The following is a 20,350-nucleotide window of genomic DNA, read 5'->3' as shown; positions in this document are numbered from 1 at the left end:
CTTCTGGAGTGAAGGTTTACAGAGAAGATTGTTGTCTCCTTGGCAACGCAGTTCATCGATGATGTATGAGGGACATGGTTCTTTCTTCTTATCTCGAAAGATCTGATGCATATCTGAAATTAGGATAGACGCAAATTTTTGGGTGGGAGCCAGCCAAAAATTAGTTCTCAAAAATATAATTTCCGTACAGCTTTTGTTCAAGAAGTTTCTTTATTTTGTTTCGCGTCAAAATAAAGCGTTCTTTTTTCCGAGAACAGCTTAGTAATGAAGCAGTCATACCCTCTATAAATACCAGACTCCTCCATAAATCTTTCTCACATACAATACAAATTCCTCTTCTACACCAAGGAACCTCTGAATCAGAAAAACACTAATGGCGCCTCCATAAAACTGTAGATTACCCTAGTTTCAAGCTTGTGATTGTTGGTGATGGTGGAACCGGGAAGACTAATTTTGTCAAAAGACATCTTACTGGAGAATTCGAGAAGAAATACGAACCTACAATCGGTGTTGAAGTTCATCCTCTGGACTTCCACACAAACGTTGGACCGATTAGGTACTACTGTTGGGATACTGCTGGTCAAGAGAATTTGGCGGCCTGAGAGATGGATGCTATATCCATGGGCAATGTGCAATAATCATGTTTGATGTTACTGCTCGTTTGACATATAAGAATGTCCCGACGTGGCACAGAGATCTCTGCAGGGTGTGTGAGAATATCCCAGTTGTTCTTTGTGGAAACAAGGTTGATGTCAAGAACAGGCAGGTGAAAGCTAAGCAGGTCACATTCCACCGGAAGAAGAATACGCAATACTATGAGATTTCTGCAAAGAGCAACTACAACTTTGAGAATCCTTTCTTGTACCTTGCCAGAAAACTTGCAGGTGATGCGACCATCCACTTTGTAGAGTCATCAGCTCTTGCCCCTCCTGAAGTTCACATTGACTTGGAACAGCAATGTCAGATTGAAAGAGACTTAGAAGATGCAAAGTCAAAACCTCTTCCTGATGACGATGATGATGCTTTTGAAATGGATTGAGTACTGTTTTTCCTAGTTTTTGTTTAATTTGAGTGTTACACTTACATATCACTGCAAATCATACTTTCATGTGGTTGGTTTGTTAACAGTAAAGTTTATTAATTAAGATTACCATTTTTTGTACTTCTCAAAAAAAAAGAGTACTTCATTGGCATCACTGGCACACAAAATCACCCAAGATTTTCCCATCTGAGTTGCAAGAATCAGATATAATGATGTTTAGAATTCCTTTCCGAACCGTATGAGTATTTCACCCTCTTCTATAACCTAGACAAATGTATTCAGGAATATTGTGGGCCTCTACAAATCCTGAATTGGGTCAAATAAGTTTATTAACCTAGACCCTACACAATACGAGCATCTGGATAGTTTAATGACAAGCCATGCAAGTATGCATTAGATTACTGTGGCCATGGTGCATTCTGGAACCTACTCCATTCTCTGCGACATTTTGTAAGTATAAAACAATTACCAGATATATGCTACATATATAAACACCTATAACTGGAGAAAACGTGAGCAAAAAGTATTTTAGACGGAGATAAAACGTTAGAGCTACTAAGATACTTACACCAAGAAACTTCATGTATTTGGTGGGTAAGGATGGGGATTCACGTTGCCGTTCATGCAGAAACTAACTGTAAACTGAAAGATCTTGATGCAGATATCGTTCGATGGACCCATACTGGATCAATGCACTCAACAAAGAGGAATAACTTGACAACCAGGTCCATAGACAAACAATCTTATCCTATAAACAAACATTTATCAAATTTATATAAATAGCAATCCAAATCCATAGACGGTGACATGGTGTAGCTCTAAGATCAAAGTCAATAATATTAATAACAATAACCAGAAAGGAATTTCAACCAAGTGTCATTTTTCAGAAAGTGACAAAAAAAACCTCATGTCTACTATTATCACAATAAGTCTATAACTACTATTATCACAACAAGTCTATAACATTTGCCAGAGGAAAATAGAAGAAGATTCCCAAACACGACAGAAAAAAAAGGTCATCCACATTTACAATCCTTCCTTGGCCTACACTTCGCGAATAAGCCACACATACAACAGGTAATGGAATTGTGCGATGTGTGCTCATGTGCTAATAATATTTCAATATAGAGCAGGCAAGCATACAATAGTTTAAAGTTTTGCTAGCCTAAGTCAAAGGGCCCTTCAAGATGGTAACTATGTATTAACGCTGACTAACTGCAGAGGCTACACTTCCGGAAAAGGATCAACAACTATGAGCAAATAGAGTTTATCTCTTGATATCAATACACACCAGGCAACACCACTACACAATTCTCAGAACATAGATCTTCCACACTCTCCCATATGCGGATATAAATGCTAAATACGAATTATATATGAGATTTATCCTTGATCCCTTTCTCCTATGTATGGGACAAAATAGAGAAACTAATGAACCTAAACTAGCAGCATAAAAGGTTACAGACATCAACTTAAGTCTACATTGAGCGAGGACACCAGTTGCGGCCGCTTTGGCTTGACATCTCTTCATCATGATTTTTCACTGTCCTGAAAATCACACTCGCGTGACCCAATCAAATATTAGGTTCCATTTGAGCATATTATGCTTTTGTAACAAGATGCACTGTCAAAAGCACTGACTGATGGTTATATCGACGAATAGACCATTGAAGGTAGATGCATAGATAAATTTAGCGGGTGGGAACTGGCAGACTGTCTGAATATGGTATGTCAAGTACTCTAGTTCATTCCAGTATTCTGAATCTGGCAAGTCCAATTCACTAACCCACTTTCTGGAGGCTTCAAATCCGGAAATATATGTTGTTCTCAACTGCGGAGTTAATATAAAAAAAAAGTAAATTCATATGATTTAAAGAGCATTCCCTGAAAAAATATCATTAGATAGCAATTTAGTTTTGAACAATTCACCTCGATTGTTTTTGAAATATGTTACAGTTTGTGTTTATTAACTTCTAAATTAACAATCACCCATTTAATGTCATAATGGTATCAAATATTAAAAAAATATGATCACATTGATAAGTTATATCGAAGCAACTTACAAGCATAAACATGTTACGCACCTGATAGAAATTCAAGCACAGCATCTCTGGCAGCTTAGTCTTCTAGCCACGCCACATTGTCTCTCAAAATTCCTCAAACTTTTCTGCTAAACATTAAAACTCTGACCGATTTGGATAAGTAGCATTAAACGAATTATTCGATCCATCTATCGCGAAATTCCCCACCTGCATTTGGGAGCTCCCGGGCACACAGTAAGGATCATGCAGGATAGTGCCCAACAGGAAAACATCACTCTTCAAATTTATCTATTCCCAAGAAGCCTTTTCTTTCCCAGTTGGACATCTCAGACACAATAAAATTATACAATCCGGCCAAGGTGTATGCTTTCCGAAACATTCGACACCTATATAGATAGGTGTCTCATTCACTCGCTCTTAGCATGAGCATCATCTGAATCAGTGGATCCTACAAAATCACTGTCATTATCAATATCTTCCGAATCACTAATTGATCTCGAACAGGCACTATCCTCTTCTTGATCACCATCTGTATTGCCCTCTTCTTCATTGCCATCTCTCCCCCAATCAAAACTATTGCTCAAGCTCAATTCCTCTTCTTCTTCCTCCCCATATTTTACAACATTGTCTTCAGACGTGAGACCTCCACCATTCGTTTCAACAAACTCAGTTCTAATCCCCCTGATTTCATCAGCTCCCCTAGCCCTCCTAAAGGTGCCCAATTCCCGGCTCGTATTTGCCTTTCTAGCGCCCAACATTATCAACTCCGCCAACTTTCTCCTAGCCAAGTATAAATCATTAGGCTCTACAAGCTCCCCTTTTCTATAAGCTTCTCTCAGAAAAATAGTATGAAGCTTCCCCTGATTCCCCCTTGTTGAAATATAAAATATACCCTGATGCTGAAGTAAAAACTCCTTAAGCTTGTTAGGTAAATCCATTGGCGTTCTAAAATGCGCAATTCTCTCCAAACTAAGCTTCTTCTCTACTGTTAACGACAACAACTCATGAATCATAGCAACAGCCCGTTTCTCCATTCGCTTCTTCGCCTCCAATGATCGAAGATCATAATCTGATATATCCTCATACGGAGACCAATAAGGTAATCTTTGCCATTTCCATACAGCAATCTTATAATATTTACCTATCTTAAACCCCGGCGGAAAATTCACAATAAAAGAAAACCTTATATTCTCAGCATCAATACCCCTTTCTCTATATTCCCCCTCCCTTAACCTCTCAATCGCAGAAATCCCCAAATAAGGCTCTTTCTTAACAATCTCAATATACTTATGCCTAGTATCTTCAGCATCAAAGAGTCTAAAATACTGTGGATATTTCAAAACTACCGAAATCTCAAAGTCCTCAGGTAACCCTAAATCAAGCCTTGCAATCCGAATATGCTCGAGCCGAATTCTCCCAGTATTAGACAACATCAAAATTTTCCTAAGACGAGTAACAGCATCATCAATTTGTTCATCAATAGCTTGTTTTTCTTGTTCAATTTGTACAAATGCCTTTCTAGTAAGACGACAGTATAGTATACGTTGAACTGGGTGTTCATAAACTTGGAAAATATGAGGAAATTTAAGCACAAATGTACCTGCTTCAAATTGTTTGAATCCAATACGCCGAGACAGCGCGTCGAGACGAGCAATGTTGATTGTTTGATTGGGTTGTGATAGAATTATGGTTTGGAATTTGAGTATTTTGATGATCTTTTTGTGAGTTTCCATGTAATCATCAAATCCATGGTCTCTTACTCTTTCTTGTTTATTAGGGATTGAAGTTTTTTGTGAGAAGTGTTTGATTGATGATGAGGGTGAAATGGGATTTGAGAGAGTTTGATTAGAAGTAGGGTTTATGAATAGGGTTGGTGTTGATGAAGTGAAGAATTTCTTCAAGGGTTTAATAGATCTCATGGTTTTAGAATGAGAGAAGGTGTATGGGAAAGAAAGGGTTTATCATTTTTGTTTGCACAGGGAAATTCTAGTGGCACTTCCCAAACCCAAATCCATTTTGGCGGACTCAAAAATAATGACTGAGCCCACTACTCTCCATAATCCTAGATCCGTTGGTAATACAGTGTAACCTCCTATAAATTAAGAACCCTGATTTTGGGCATACCAAAATCTTTCTAGGCATACAAAACAATAGTCCCATCTTGGGTGACCTTATAAGGGGTACCCTATGGGTAGTTCAATTATCTATATACCCTTAATACAAAAATCTAAAATCAGTTTTCTAAAAAATCAAAATCAGTTTCCCTTACCATCTCTTCTTCCTCATTTTCTAGCCGAACTTTTCCCCCTTCTGCGAAAAAAAAAATTCATCATCGTGATTAATTGTCGATTCGTAAAAATTTGATCGTCGATTAAACTCAACCACATAATGACTCGTACAAAGAAAAGCAGGGACTAGGCAAACCAAATCGTCTTCTAATCCATCAATTGAAGAAGAAGAACCAATTGAAGATGAAGGTGTAGAAACTGAAAATCAACCACCAATTGAACCAGAAATTGAATCAACTGCATCTCCAACTCCGGAAATGAGGATAAGAAAGCAAGTTTTACAAACCCAATCTCCTATTTGTCGTTTTTCATCGATTAAATGACGGTTACAATGTTGGGTTCGGCTCAAAATTGAGTTGCGTTTTTAGCCGAACTGTTCTTCACAAAAGCTTCTTGTAAGTGTATATGAACAGTTCGGCATGAAATTTCAAGCCGAACCTAGTCACAGATAAAGATGCATAGGGGTTCGGCGCATTCGATAATCATAATATGTGCCGAACTTAGCACATTAACGAGGTTCGGCTATTACGATATTCTCAATATGTGCCGAACCAATAACAATATTTTAACCCAAAAAATAACAAATTGATGTTCGGCTCATACGATTTTCGAAATATAAGCCGAACCTGTAATTATTTTTTTCCGAGCTATTCAGGATGTTGTTCGGCTTACTATGAAACTTCCATATAAGCCGAACTAGTGTCTAGCAAACAGTTCGACACATGCAGTAAACAGATTCAGTAAGCCAAACCGTTCATCAATTGGTAGATTCGGCTCATAGATGTGAGCCGAACCTCAACCTGTTTCGCCGAACCATGATTCAAAAAACTAACTTTTGATAATTGAGAGCTATAGAAGTGAGATTAAGTATAGGATATAAGTGTACCTGTGTATTAGAAGCATTGGGTTCCTCATCAATGTCTTCATTATCAAGATTTTGGATCATAAAAATCATCATCTTGAGTTTGTGTAAACAACTCATCCTCAAATTTTTCATCTAAACAACTCTTATAATTCTGAAATATTTTTTTAATCACTAAATAAAATATTTAATCACTAATCAAGGTTATTAACACTAATACGTAAAGGGCAGATTTGCCATTAAAAAAATTTTGGATTAAGGGATTATCTGATTTTGCTATTTCACAACCTTTTTTGTCTTCATTCAGTATGCCTTGGAAGATTTTGGTATGCCCAAAATTATAGTTCTAAATTAATCCGCGGGAAACTAGTAACCACGATAAATTAATAGATTTTGTAGGTTCCAAATGGGTGACAACGTGTTAAATTAATAATTTGTTAAATTTATAAATTAATAAAATATTTAGACTTTCTTTTAGTCCCTTTCGGTATATAAACTGATAACTTCCTGTTTTATATCATTGTGTTTTCCACTTGACGAGCTACCGAATACAATTTCTCTGTTCATTCGAACACGCAGATTACCCCGTCAGGTATGGACTCATCAACCCTTTCTCCATTCTCGATCGTTGCTCGTTTCTATGATTATCTGGATCTAGGACTCCATCACGAACACGATCTCGATCTCGGCAGTTTCCAGTAGGCACTGCTGGTGATGACTGAAATTCATCTTGTTCAATATTCGTACAGTAAATTTTTCTACCTCAAACACGAATCTGATAAGTTGTTGGCGAATTGCTACCTTTCTCTCCACGTGAACAGTGTTTGGGGAATGGGTACCTGCAAAAAACCCTTTGATGCTTAAGTTAGCTAGAGTTTTTCACAGGAGATTGTGTAAGAAGATAGTGTACATTTTAGGGTTGTGAACCTATGTATTTATATGTCTCAGTTTAGGGGTTAACCCTAATTTCTATATATGGGCGAGTTATATTTACTTCCCCTGCGAGTCTCCTGAAACGTTCTAGAACATGCCAGGGTGACTTGACCATCAAGCTTGGCTAGCTGGGGCGTAAATAACCAACAATACAAAGTAACGGGGCGGAGGTATCCGAACTCAATGTATCAGTTTGGCGGCTCGGCTTGGTGACTCGGCTCAAAAGCCAGACTAGGCCGACGGACCAGGCCGTCGGACGTTGACATCGGTCATTGTTGTTGCCGGAGAAGAAACATCAGGAGAAGATATCTTCCGACGTCAGGATGGTGAGGTAGGTGTGACGTCATGCTGACGTCACAAACGACATGGTGACGTTGCTAAAGATAAATGACCAAATTTCCTTTCTAGTTGACGTCGTCATAACATTGTTAACGTCATTGACTACTGATGACGCGTTTTCTGTTGATGTGGCGTGGCCAATTGCAGACGTGATGACAATGTTACAGATGAAGTACCAGATGTCCTTTCCTACTAACACTATTAACGGGGTTGACGGCGTCATAACAATTTTAACGTCATTGACTATTGATGACGCGTTTTCTGTTGATGTGGCGTGGCCAATTGCAGATGTGAAAGTCAGTATTGATGATGTGGCATGCTGACGTGGAAGCTCTGTTGGACAATTTTGTAGTCCGTTGCACCTTGCTATTTTCTATAGGTCGCTATACTTTGGGAAACATATGTAATTCTTTTAAGGCTCTAGTATGCCCATTTTTGAGCCAAAATATTAGGATACAAACACTTCTATTTACCAACATGAAACGCTAAGGTTTATCGCATATAAAACATTAATCGAGATTTGGTTTCAATGCTTCATAACCTTTCGAAAGACTGCGATAGGATTGATGACAATAATGCATCTTATAAACCATGCGTCACAAAGATTGAATCTTTGATGTAGTGTTTGGTGGTTAGAATTATACAATGCCTGGATATCGCGATAAATTGATACGCTATATTTTATAGGGGTTATACTGTAGTAACTTGTTTCTGGTTTTCTACAAAAGAGATACCGTCATTTATTTCATTTTTAACCCACGACGGAGGAACTAAAATTTTAGATGTACCTACTTATACTCTCGCTAAATATGAGATAAAATTTGATTTTAGAATTACTAGGTAATAGAAGCCAAAATATTATTACAAATTGTTTTCTGGATGTATATCTTATTCGAGAAATGTCGTTCACGCACATATTTTTGATTCAGATGAGATCCCCCTAAAAAAATCCATCTTCTACATCCATGAATCGACATACCCATCTTTACTTCTTTGCAATTCCAGATTCAAGTCCATATGACCATCAACACCCACCAAGGCAAGCTAAAATCATTCAACATACAGTTCATCTCCGGAGTCTCCATTAGAAAATGGGTTATATGATGACTGTCGTAAGTACAATCAAATTAATAATCTTATATCCACACAATTAACTAGTAATATAATGGAAGCAAGGATCGTTCCTACGAAAAGCAATATAATAGAAGCAATGATCGTTCCCACAAAAAACAGTGAGTTTTAGTTGTCAAAGTGGCACAAAGGGTGGTTTCGTTAATAAACCGTCGATGAGTTAATATATTCATCTATTCGTCATTAATCATACATTATCCAACCGTAGAATAACAGGTACGTTTAGATATTCTCAAAATTCCTTAAATCACTGGACAACAGGTACGCTTGGTCACCAGATTTTATCCGTATGAACCACCTTGAGGTACGCTTACAAGATGTAATTCAACCGGATGCTTTATGGTTTGTTAATTTAGGTTTGATCCTAGTAGTTAGACTCAGTATGCTCGTTCTACTTGCTAGGGTTGTGTCTACATGTGATTGCATTACAAAATCCCTCTGCAAGGTTTCACGTTTTCTACTTGTATAAGAAATTATTAAACAATTACGGATATCCTAACCCTTACTAGCAATAGATTAGATCAACAAATATATTTAGTTGGCCACCTAAAAAATCTATTAATCAATCATAAGTATTTTTAATAGTAAACACAAACGATAACCATATGAATAAATCAAAATAGATTCATATATTAAATAAACTCAAGTTTACAAATTAGAATTCATCCTCAATCAATAGGTGTTTATCTAATCATGAATGTAGGAACATCCATGATATATATATAACAAAGGTTTAGAGATATCGTTACGATTGAAGAACTGCTCTGAACCCTAGATTTTTCCCCGTGTGTAGTTTCTCCTCTCCAAGACTTACAATTTAGTGATCTATTGATGTGATATTTCATTCATGACCTAATACATTTTTATAGGTTTACATTGCTTGACCATCAAGTATCTAAGTTGGTTCAAGAACCCGACCCGAAACTACGAAAGAAAGACCCTAACCGTGAATTTTGGCCTTCAACAGTTTGCATACCGGTTTGAAGACTTAAATTTTGTAATAAAATCCAGGGAAATAAGTTTCGATACCCGTTTGAAAATTGAAATTTCAGTTAATCCCGTTTGCAAACTTGTTTGTCTTCGGTATTCGATAAAAAGCATGTTTGGCCGTAACTTCTTCGTCCGAATTCGGAACGACCTCATTTTTTTTGCATTATTTTTCTATTTCCATTTTCTTCAAGATGGTGATGAGAAATTCTAAATTCGAATGATTTAATCTCGGTCTTTTGCCCGTCTCTTTATTTTGAGTGTTTTGCTCCTTTTCGTCGCATTTCTTCAACTTCTCTTGGACTTGGGCACTTGGATATTTGGAATACTTCTCTTTTTAACTCTTTTTAGAAATTTGAAACTCCTTTTTAGATGATTCACCTAATAGTGACAAATAAGAGCAAACAAGAGTAATAATACGGAAATATACAAGAATAATAGTGAACACTAAAACAATATGAATTATGCACTTATCAAACTCCCACACACTTAACTTTTGCTATTCCTCGATCAAACTAAATAAATCTAATAAAAAATACAACAACTCTATTTCGTTGACAATACGGTTACACTTAGCTAATGCAACATGCCTTTAAACCCCTAGGTGTCCCTAGTGGACGAGTTATAATCTCGTGTGGGTTTATAAGAAGTATAACCACAAAACCTACTCCAATTTATTTCCTTGGAAGAACTACTAAGGACAGACACAAAGTAGTAAGCCAAAATTAGCCTACATATGTTCTTTAGCTTCAAACATCCCACATATATTCCAATCATCACACACAAGCAATTACTTATGTGTGACATTCAACCTGATTGTATAACTCTACTAAGATAGTCATTGTACTTGTTGCAATGTTTCTCAACATTTTGATGCAACACTCGACTACTAAAATCACATAGATAGATAAGAAAATGGAAATAAAAATAGTGAAGTGTGCAAATGTTGACTAAGGTAAACGATGTTACCCACAATACTTGTATGGATGTCGTCAAAGGATAATTTATATAATTAGCACAATAGTTGAGATAAACACTCATTTAACTCGACAACATGATTAGATACTTTAAGCACATGTTTTTTTTCAGCAAATATATGATAGTTCCCTTGGATCCTGCGTTCGATGCTTGTTTAGGCGGCAGAGACAGGGACAACGTTTCACACATACTGCTATCCAAGTGTCGATAACCTTATCAATAGTCTTTTTGACTTGCAAAAATAATGATGATAGGTTTCACTCATTTCATCGACTACATGATTAATTCCCATGGATCCTGCGTACCACGCTTGTTTAGGCGACGGAGACATGGAGAATCTTCTCTCTGTATTATTAATAATGTCGGTATATGAAGAGGAGCCTTATATATATTTTTGATTTTTGGCTCACTCTTTATGAGTGTAAGACAATTGTCTATGGTGATTTTATATACTAAACCAGTGAATACCTTGTCACAACATCCACGGTAGTACTAGGATCCTACCAAATCACTTAGATAAACATATAACTGCAAAAATAAAAAGAAACTGATTCAGTAATAATAAATTGTGAGGACTAATCTTTCAAACGACTACCATGTTATTGCTAGCACCTGAGTTTCGCATCCAATTATGAACGTATATAGTTAAGGATTGTAGAACGATATAGTGGGACTCAATCTATAGCTGTCAGAACTATTTCAACCTGAAAAGGTTTAGTGTGTCATCCTAAATAGCTCATAATTAACTCCAAAAGATGAAGTCTCAAGTATGCAAGAAATCAAAGAGTATGTATTTTTTTTTTAAATATATGTACACTAAAAGTGTCCTAATAAAGTGAATACTAAAATAATAAACTATCCAAACATGCGTAAAGACTCCCTCACACTTAAACTCAACATTTTCCTCAATGTTCAAAACCGATAACTCTGATTTCTAACATAACAGCCTGGAAAACTCGAAAAGGAACAGTGTTTCGATAATCATATGAAGAAATCAAAATAGATTCATATATTAAATCAAATCAAGTTTACAACTTAGAATTCATCCTCAATCAATAGGTGTTTAGCTACTCATGGATGTGGAAACATCCATGATATACATATAAAAAAAGTTTAGAGATATCGTTACGATTGAAGAACCGCTCTAGAACCCTAGCTTTTGCTCCGTGTGTAGTTTCTCCTCTCCAAGACTTACAATTTTGTGATCTCTTGATGCGATATTTCATTTATGACCTAATACCTTTTTATAAGTTTACATTGCTTGACCATCAAGTATCTAAGTTGGTTCAAGAACCCGACCCGAAACTACGAAAGAAAGACTCTAGCCGTGAATTTTGGCCTTCAACAGTTATCATAACCGTTTCCAAACTTAAATTTTGTAATAAAATCCAGGAAAATAAGTTTGCATACCCGTTTGCAAACTGAAATTTCGGTTAATCATGTTTGCATACCCGTTTGAAAACTTGCTTGTCTTCGGTGTTCGATAAAAAGCTAAATTTGAATGATTTAATCTCGGTCTTTGGACCATCTCTTGATTTTGAGCGTTTTGCTACTTTTCGTCACACTTCTTCAACTTCTCTTGGAATTGGGCACTTGGATACTAGGAATACTTCTCTTATTAGATCTTTTTAGCACTTTGTAGCTCCTTTTTGGATGATTCATCTAATGGAGATAAATAAGAGAAAACAAGAGTAATAATACGGAAATATGCAAAAATAATAGCTAAAACAAGTATGGAATGAACCTTAAAATCATAAGAATTATGCACTTATCAGTATACCTAATTTCGATCACATCGAACACAATTATCACCATAAACTCAGCCATCTTGATCTGAATCGAATAACACCTTCAAGTTCTGACTATTGGAGTAGAATTCGAGGTCCTTATAAAGTCCACTATAATCCATTGTTCTGTTGTCGTGAACATCAGCTTCATTCATCATGTTGATGCAAATCTGTAATCATTTCCGCACATTTGAACACTTGGCATCTTATTTACAACAACACCTTCACTTGGACAAACCCCATCAAACTCCAATTCCATATGTTGTTACTTCACTGCTGGTTACAAAGAAGAAGTTTCGAGTCAAGCTTGTCTTGTTGAAAATATTGGAATATAATTATAACAAAGATGTTCAAAGGTCATTAACATCATTAGTTCAAAATAATTTATTGTTTGTGAAGTAATTTGTGGATCAATTGAAAATTTCCCATGCAAATGATCTTATCACTTGGTAATGTTTGAAACATCAAAAGGGAGACATTTATCACTTCTGTTGTTTATACTCAGGGTAAGTTGGCGAACCAGTTCGCAAACCATAAGTTCAGTTGGGAACAGTTCATGAACCGTGGTGAACTAAATTTTAAAGTCGGTATAATGTGCTAGCATTTGGGGAACCCGGTTCACGAACCGCGGTAAACTGAGTTTTCTAATATAGTAGGGTTGGCATACCCAATTCACGAACCGTAGCAACATGACTCGTGAACGAGCCTCACAGTTCACGAACAGTTCTACCAACGGTCCCCAGCAGAATTTCGCAGATGCTCAAAGACTTAATTTTTAAAATATGTTTAGCATTTCTATGACTCTCTTAAACACTTCTAAGACTTCATTGATCACTCAAACACTTGTGTGTGCATCATGATTAAATTCTTAGGTGTTTAAATGGACATAAAATTACTTTTAGTTCTTATGGCATACTTGCCAAACCAAACAGTCATGGTATACAGTTCCGTAACCAAAGCACTGTGCATATTTTTCTTTTGTATTTTCAAGACATACTTCTCACGTGTTTAATAGAAACCCTTACTAGTATTTCTTCTAAAGTGAGAAAGTGTTTTCTTGATTTTCAGGTTATGTTATCTTGAATTCTAAGCAACCCTTGGTCTTGGAAAACCATAAATAGAGATGTTTTTTAAACTGGGAAATTCAATCCCTGACTTTGTGTCCTATTTGATTGCTAAAGTCGTCCTCTATTGACCTAGGTTTCCTCTTGACCTAAGTTTCCTCTGAGAAAAAGAATTAGGTTTACGATTGAAAGACTTCGCTTTAGGGATTCGTGAATACGGGTCCGACTTTCCTTACCTTGATATCTCGTGTATTCTGATCTTGCTTTTCTGTTATCGATATATTCGTAATCTCTTTCAGGATAGATAGATTGTAATTACGAAGTTCCCTTCGCCTCAGACTTTGTGATTCCTCAAGATAAATACCTAAAAAATTGATCTTCATTAGAGAGGTGGTAAAAGATCCAGGATTCTCATCCAAGTGAGTGTAAGTGGTCCAGATTGTGAGGTTTGCTATCTTTGTTTATTGCAAATATGTTTTCGAGCCTTGATCTTTGATCTAAATGGAAATCAAATAGGCTTATATGTTATAGGTAGATTGGTATCAAGAGTCTTCACTTCGACTGAATCAACTCTTAGACTGTAAAGGACGTCATCTAAGGGAATTAATTGCATAGAGCCTTGTTAGGTTCAACAGACGTAAGGAGCGCGACTTTAACTGAATCACTTGGAGGGTGAATTCAGTCTCAACTACATTCCAGTACGAAATATGATAGTAGGCTAGTGTTTGTAGCGGCTTAATATAATTTGGTGTTCAAATCTTAATGAGGTCCCTGATTGTTTTTTTTTGCAATTGCGATTCCTTCGTTAAAAAAACTTCTGGTGTCATGTGTTTTTCATTTTTCCCATTATATTGTCTATTTTTATAATTAAATTTACACAGTTTTTACGTATTCAATCTTAGTAGATACGTCCAATTAATTGTGATAAATTACGAGACTCATTTCTTGTAGAATTTGTATATTTAAAGATAGATAACAATTTTAATTACTTGGAATAATTCTGATTGTATTATTAGGATACAACTATATTGATTTTTGAGATCGTCCAAGTACTCTTACTTGTCTATATATAAATTGATTGAGAAATGGTGGAGATATAAACTCTGTATACATATTTTCAAGGATCATTCAGTTGGTTTACTTGTAACTGTATTAGGTTTTGTCTATACAGGTTGCCGAATGAAAAGGTTGGTGGTGTACTTGGTACCCTCTCATCCTCAAGATTGATGTTACTAGAGGTACTGCCATCAGAGAAGCCAAGAAGAATGTACAACACTATCAAAAGATCAAGGAAAAATTATAGAAAACTAAAGGTAGAGACCAGTTTATCAGGTTAAGGATAGAAACACTAAGTTTTTCCATGACTTTACAAAGAAAATAATGAGAAGAAATAAAATTGATTTTATCCAGAAAAACAAAGGAGATCGGCTTACTGACATAAAAGTTATATCTTAATGTTTTACTTCTCATTTTGGAAGTATGACCACTGATGTACTCATCAACATCAAGTCATCAACCATAACATCATCAAGATTATCCTCAAAACCATTTCTATCTCTGAAAATGACAACATTCTTGCTACCCCTGATGCCTTGGAAATCAAGAATATCATCTTTAGTATGGTTGGAGATAAATCTCATGTCCTAATGGTTTCCCTCCAAATTTCTTTCAAGCCAACTGGTAAGTGGTTGAGGGAGATATTGTGGAAGTAGTTCAAAAAAAAATTCAACTCTGGGATCATTCTCAAAGAAATAAATTCTACTTTTATATCCCTCATCCCAAAAACTGACATCCCTACAACATCATTTCATTTTAGGCCCATATCACTTCGCAACAAAACTTATAAAATTATCTCAAAACTCCTTGCTCGAAGACTAAAACCCCTGATACCTAGCCTTATGTTTCCCCACTCCAATCTACTTTCATTCATGGTGACAAATATCTGACAATATTTCCATTACTCATGATTTAATTCACCACATGAACACCAGGAATAGTAAGAAGGTGACAAAGGTACTATGTGAATCAAAATTGATATGGATAAATCTTTTGATAGAGTGGAATAGATTTTTCTGATGACAATTATGAACCAAATGGGCTTCAGTGAAAAATGGTGCAATCTTATTCATAAATGTATCTCCACCGCAAATCTAGTTATCTGAGTGAATGGCTCTCCTGGGAATTAACCATCAAAGGGATTAAGACAGGGAGATCCGTTACCCCCCTGTATATTTCTCCTTTGTATGGAAGCCTTTTGTAGAATTCTGATAAATGTTGAATAATTGGGTTTGATTAAAAGTACGAGGTTTTTCTCTCAACCTCCTTCCATAATCCATCCCCTGTTTGGTGATGATTGTATGGTCTTTTGCAGAGCTAACATGGAAGAATGCAAGAATATGGTACATGTATTCAATGAATTTAGTAAATCCTCAGGCCAAATGATAAATTTTTCTAAATCATTGATTTTCTTCATCAAAAATACTGCTCCAGAAATTGCTGACACCATCAGTAACTATATGCAAGTTCAGAGGATTGACATAAAGGACAAGTACTATTATCCTCTAGTGATGAATATGATACCATCTCTCTTGCTCTTTGGTTCTCCCCCGATGACCAACTAGCTATTTAAGATACAAACTTCAACATCAATAAAGAATACACCATCATATGAATATCAAAGAGGAATTTACAATGAAATATCTTTATAGCAAGCAAATATCTAAGAAATACGAACGAGACACTGTCAACATAGCCTGTAAAAAGATTTGGAAATTGGATACTTCTCCATCCATTCAAATGTTTATTTGGAAATGTGCTCGTGAAGCATTCCTACTAATTCCAAGACATTAAGTATCCTCAGCTACATTGATCTTATATGCAACCTCTGCAAAAGTGTTAAAGAAAGCATTACCCATGTCCTAATGTCATGTCCTATTGCTTCTTCTGTTTGAACCAAGTTGTTTGGATATCATAACCAGATGTTTGGAGATTCCATCTCTTTTCAGGATTGCCTAAACAAGTGTTTCATACTAAACAACCACCTCATCAGCTGAAATTATACCTTTTCCATTATATTTTGGTACATATAGAAGGCCAGATGTGACTTCATATTTAAAAAGAACTCTTCTTCTTTGATAAGTTATGTATAATCAGGATCATATCCTAAATAATTTCCATTATCAAAGGGATATTCAGGCAACGTGATCAAGGTTGGGAATGATCAAAACAAAACGACAATCAATAAAGTTAAGTTAGTAGTTAATCCTATGGTCATAGGTAATTTATATCGGAAAAGTTCCAAACTTGTTACAACTTTTCTAAACTCTCCGGTCGGTTGATATTATTGGCATTAAAAAAAGTATGTACTTAAATGCTGGGACTTTTCATGTTGCATGCCCTAGCCCCGCAACAACTTACTCTGTTTTTGTATATAAAAAATAAAAATAAAAAACATATTTTATTTTCTTTTTTACTAAATAGTTCCTTGATATTTTACCGCAAATAATTACAGTAAATTAGCATGCTTTCGATCAATGCCAATAAATGTTAGAGCAACTACAACAATACTAGCAGGCTGGACAAGAATGGAATCGTATTGGATAAAGATCAACATGGATGGGGCTGTTATGGGACATCCAGGAATGGCGGGTGCAGGTTTTATTTGCAGGGATTCGAGTGCTCAAACTGTGATGGCTCTCGTGCAGCCTCTAGGAATAATTGTCGCGCTAATAGATGAAACATGGGCAACTGTGCTGGCATCAAGGACAACAACGGAGAGACAATAGCCAAAAGTTATCTTTGAGACGAATTCGGAAAATCTGATGCGCTTCATAAAATCGGATGCTGAAGCTCCATGGTTATTGCAGAAATGATTACCGAAATGAAATAAAGAATGCGATAAATTCCTATTTGTGCTATTCAATACAATTATAGATGGGAATCAAGAGTAGATGGCTTGGAGAACTTGTAGCATACGGAAGCCAAGCAGGAAATTTATCAACGACAATATGGGACCAGGAAATCCCACATTTTCTCAATCAAATTCTATTAAATGATTATGTGGATACAAGATACCCACGTGTAATATCTATCTAGGCCTACCCTTTCTGTGTTTCATGCTTCAAAAAAAATCCAATAATTGTTCGTATTGTAATATAGAATAGTTAACCCTCCTTCCGTATCTACACTTAATATCCCAGGAATAACTTTATAACAGAAAATCACGTAAGAAAATTTGGAAATATATGCCTATTCTTTTTTGCGTTTTCAAATATAGGCCCGTTTTTTTGAATTTTTCGAATATAGGCCTGTTTTACCTTAGTCCCACTATTTTTTTGAAAAAAAAAACGAATTCCATCTAGTTAAGTGTAAGGTGGCAGTTTTCTCATATATTAAAAAGTCTTATTTACCCCTGAACCACATCTCCTTTGTACAAGGTCGATTTCCCACCAATTAAAAACCATGAACCCTACAACTTGGGAACCCTGAACCCTAATACTTGGGAACCCTGAACTTGGGAATAATTAACCCAGAATTAAAAAAGTTGAACCATAAACCCTAAATCCTGAACTTGCGAATGATGAACTATTTTGGGGAATGATGTAACGAGCCTGAAAAATGGTGAAACGATCCTAAACCGAGATCAACGAACCTTAAATATGGTGAAAAAGGTCAATGTGGCAATGAGTAAAGATTAAACAAGTAAAAATGTAATGAGACTTAACCAAGATGAATGGAAAAGTGGAAACAAATCTACATTTGAAAAGTTAAACCAAAACTGGCCTATATCTGGGTTCCGAATAGGCCTATATGTCTCAATTTCTCAATCACGAACAAGAGTAGAGATGCTTTCAAAGAAAATCTAACACAAAAATATTGGAGGTATTTGAGGGAAGTTTCGAAAGATGCAGGTGTGTTAGTTAGGCTTCATAATAATAGCGCTCATGGGACCTCAAATGAGCTCGTACAAGTAACATGAACATGCTTCGAGAACCCCGAGCTAGTTCTTTTTTTCTAATAATTCACTTAAGAAAAATTTATGTTCCCATATGTAGTTGTTGTTTAAAATAAAATTTGATTGTATAAAATTAATCAATAATATCCAAAATATTTTCATATTTCAGCGTTTAAAAGATTTACCACTATATTAACCAATATCTTAAAGTTTGGTATGTTATCAAAATGATTTAGTCCTATTTCCATGAGAAATATTTGTATCGTTAGATTATGCCAAACTAAATTAACACTAACAACTTCTTCCTTATTCATAAATATTAAAACGGAAAATAAATTATTTTTTCCTTTTTAATTTTTTATTTTCTTGAAAAGAAAATAATTCTCCTTTTTATGAGATGTTTACTTTTTGAAAATGGAAAATAAAAAAAATTGATACTAATACTACATACAAGAAAATATTATTACCAAAAGTACCGCTAAATATAATTACCAAAATACATAATTCTTTAATAATGGTAACCAAACATTAACGTACATAAATTCGGTACAAAAAAGTTTGTTAGAAAACACAGAACACCTTCAACAATGTGTCAAACAAAAAGTAGCCTCCCTCTACTCGTTTTCCTAACAGTTTATCAAGTCTCCAAACTGCTAAACTTGGCCGTTGCAGTCACTCCAAGTGGGCTTAGTACGAAGATCTTTCACATAGACTCCAAGGAATCACCTCTATATTCAGGTGATCATTTAACACAAGTAGAAAGATTTCAAGGATTCGTCCAACAATCCAAAGATCGAGCATGTTACATTGGATTAAAAATATCAAGTTTTAATAAAATAACAAACTCGATCCATCTCGATATTGCACGTTTACCTCTGGCTTACGTAGTTGTATCATTTTATGTTGCACAGCTAGGATTAGATACCTTCAGTAACTTACCACAAGCTTTCAAGAATTACTTTTTAATGGTTGATTCTGGTAGCGATCTTATATGGACTCAATGCCAAGGTGGCTCTTCTTATTTTCATCAAGACGAACCCTATTATCCTGCACAAGGTTCAAGTATATATGAACCGCTTCGTTGTAGTGATGGCCACTATTTGTGTGATCCAAATGTGTGTGATGCGGGCCTATGCACTTATGAATACCGATGAATATCCGAATCCGTTACGTCAGGTGTTTTGGCTAAAGAAAAATTCACTGTAAATTCAGATAACGATGGCCTTGAATATTTTGACATGATCTTAGGTATCGGCACTAACCAAGTGAATTTTGAACCATTTTTTGGGCTTGGGTTTATGAGGAGGCAACCTGATGTTATCGTAGGAATACTCCGTCTGGATGGAAACCCGAGGTCTTTTCTAAATCAATTAGATCCTGCCGGAGAAGGAAAATTTGCATACTGCCTAAAACCATATACTGATGGTACGACTTCGAGCACATACTTGAGGTTTGGTTCAGACGCGATAATCGGAGGTAAAGGTCAACAAGTATATCAAATTCCATTATTTTTCCATCGTCATGACCCAGGTGCATGTTACTTAAATTTGGAGGATATTAGTGTTGGTGAGATTAGAATCATATTTCAAAGCACAGATTTCCAGTACAAAGAGGATACTGGAAGAGGCGGTTGTTTCATAGATTCAAGGTCTCCATTGACCTCTTTTCCCGAAGCTCAGATAACAGCCTAGATTATTATTCACCTCACAAGTATTAAACTTGTGGAATCAACAAAGTCTGTGACGAAGAGAACTTTGATGATTTTTATCTATCTTGATTAATGGAGAAAGCTCAAGAATCGATCAAGATCAAGATACTCGAGATATCAAGATAAGCAATAGCTGGACCTGGATTCACAAATCCCTGTGAAGTTTTTGTAGTCGCTAAACCCAAAAAGTGTTCTAGGAAGAGGACGACTCTAGTTTACAACTAGGAAACACCAA

The 20,350-nt window shown here is 35.8% G+C and overlaps 2 protein-coding genes and 1 pseudogene across 3 annotated transcripts; 2 read left to right on the top strand and 1 right to left on the bottom strand.

The window, feature by feature from the left end:
- Positions 1 to 374: 374 nt before the first annotated feature.
- On the top strand, positions 375 to 1,162 carry LOC113305199 (annotated as a pseudogene).
- A 522-nt stretch (positions 1,163 to 1,684) lies between these two features.
- Positions 1,685 to 5,047, bottom strand: LOC113303086 (protein ROOT PRIMORDIUM DEFECTIVE 1-like). Of its 2 annotated transcripts, none has more exons than XM_026552079.1 (2): positions 3,127 to 5,047; positions 1,685 to 1,790 (listed from the first exon to the last, which is right to left on the bottom strand). In XM_026552079.1, the coding sequence occupies exon 1, from the start codon at positions 5,001 to 5,003 to the stop codon at positions 3,492 to 3,494; it is 1,512 nt and encodes a 503-aa protein (XP_026407864.1). In that variant the 5' UTR covers positions 5,004 to 5,047; the 3' UTR covers positions 1,685 to 1,790; positions 3,127 to 3,491. The 2 variants fall into 2 exon arrangements, with proteins under 2 accessions (XP_026407864.1, XP_026407863.1); XM_026552078.1 differs by lacking the exon at positions 1,685 to 1,790 and adding an exon at positions 1,940 to 2,873.
- An 11,990-nt stretch (positions 5,048 to 17,037) lies between these two features.
- Positions 17,038 to 20,098, top strand: LOC113305197 (aspartic proteinase CDR1-like). The gene is made up of 3 exons (XM_026554284.1): positions 17,038 to 17,202; positions 19,319 to 19,469; positions 19,584 to 20,098. Exons 1-3 carry the CDS (start codon positions 17,038 to 17,040, stop codon positions 20,096 to 20,098), a joined length of 831 nt encoding a protein of 276 aa, XP_026410069.1.
- Positions 20,099 to 20,350: the final 252 nt, after the last annotated feature.

This window comes from Papaver somniferum, chromosome 8, assembly GCF_003573695.1.
Source record: "Papaver somniferum cultivar HN1 chromosome 8, ASM357369v1, whole genome shotgun sequence".
NCBI classification, from domain to species: Eukaryota; Viridiplantae; Streptophyta; class Magnoliopsida; order Ranunculales; family Papaveraceae; genus Papaver; species Papaver somniferum.
Note: the sequence above shows the minus strand (reverse complement) of the source record. Positions and strands in the feature narration are given on the sequence as shown.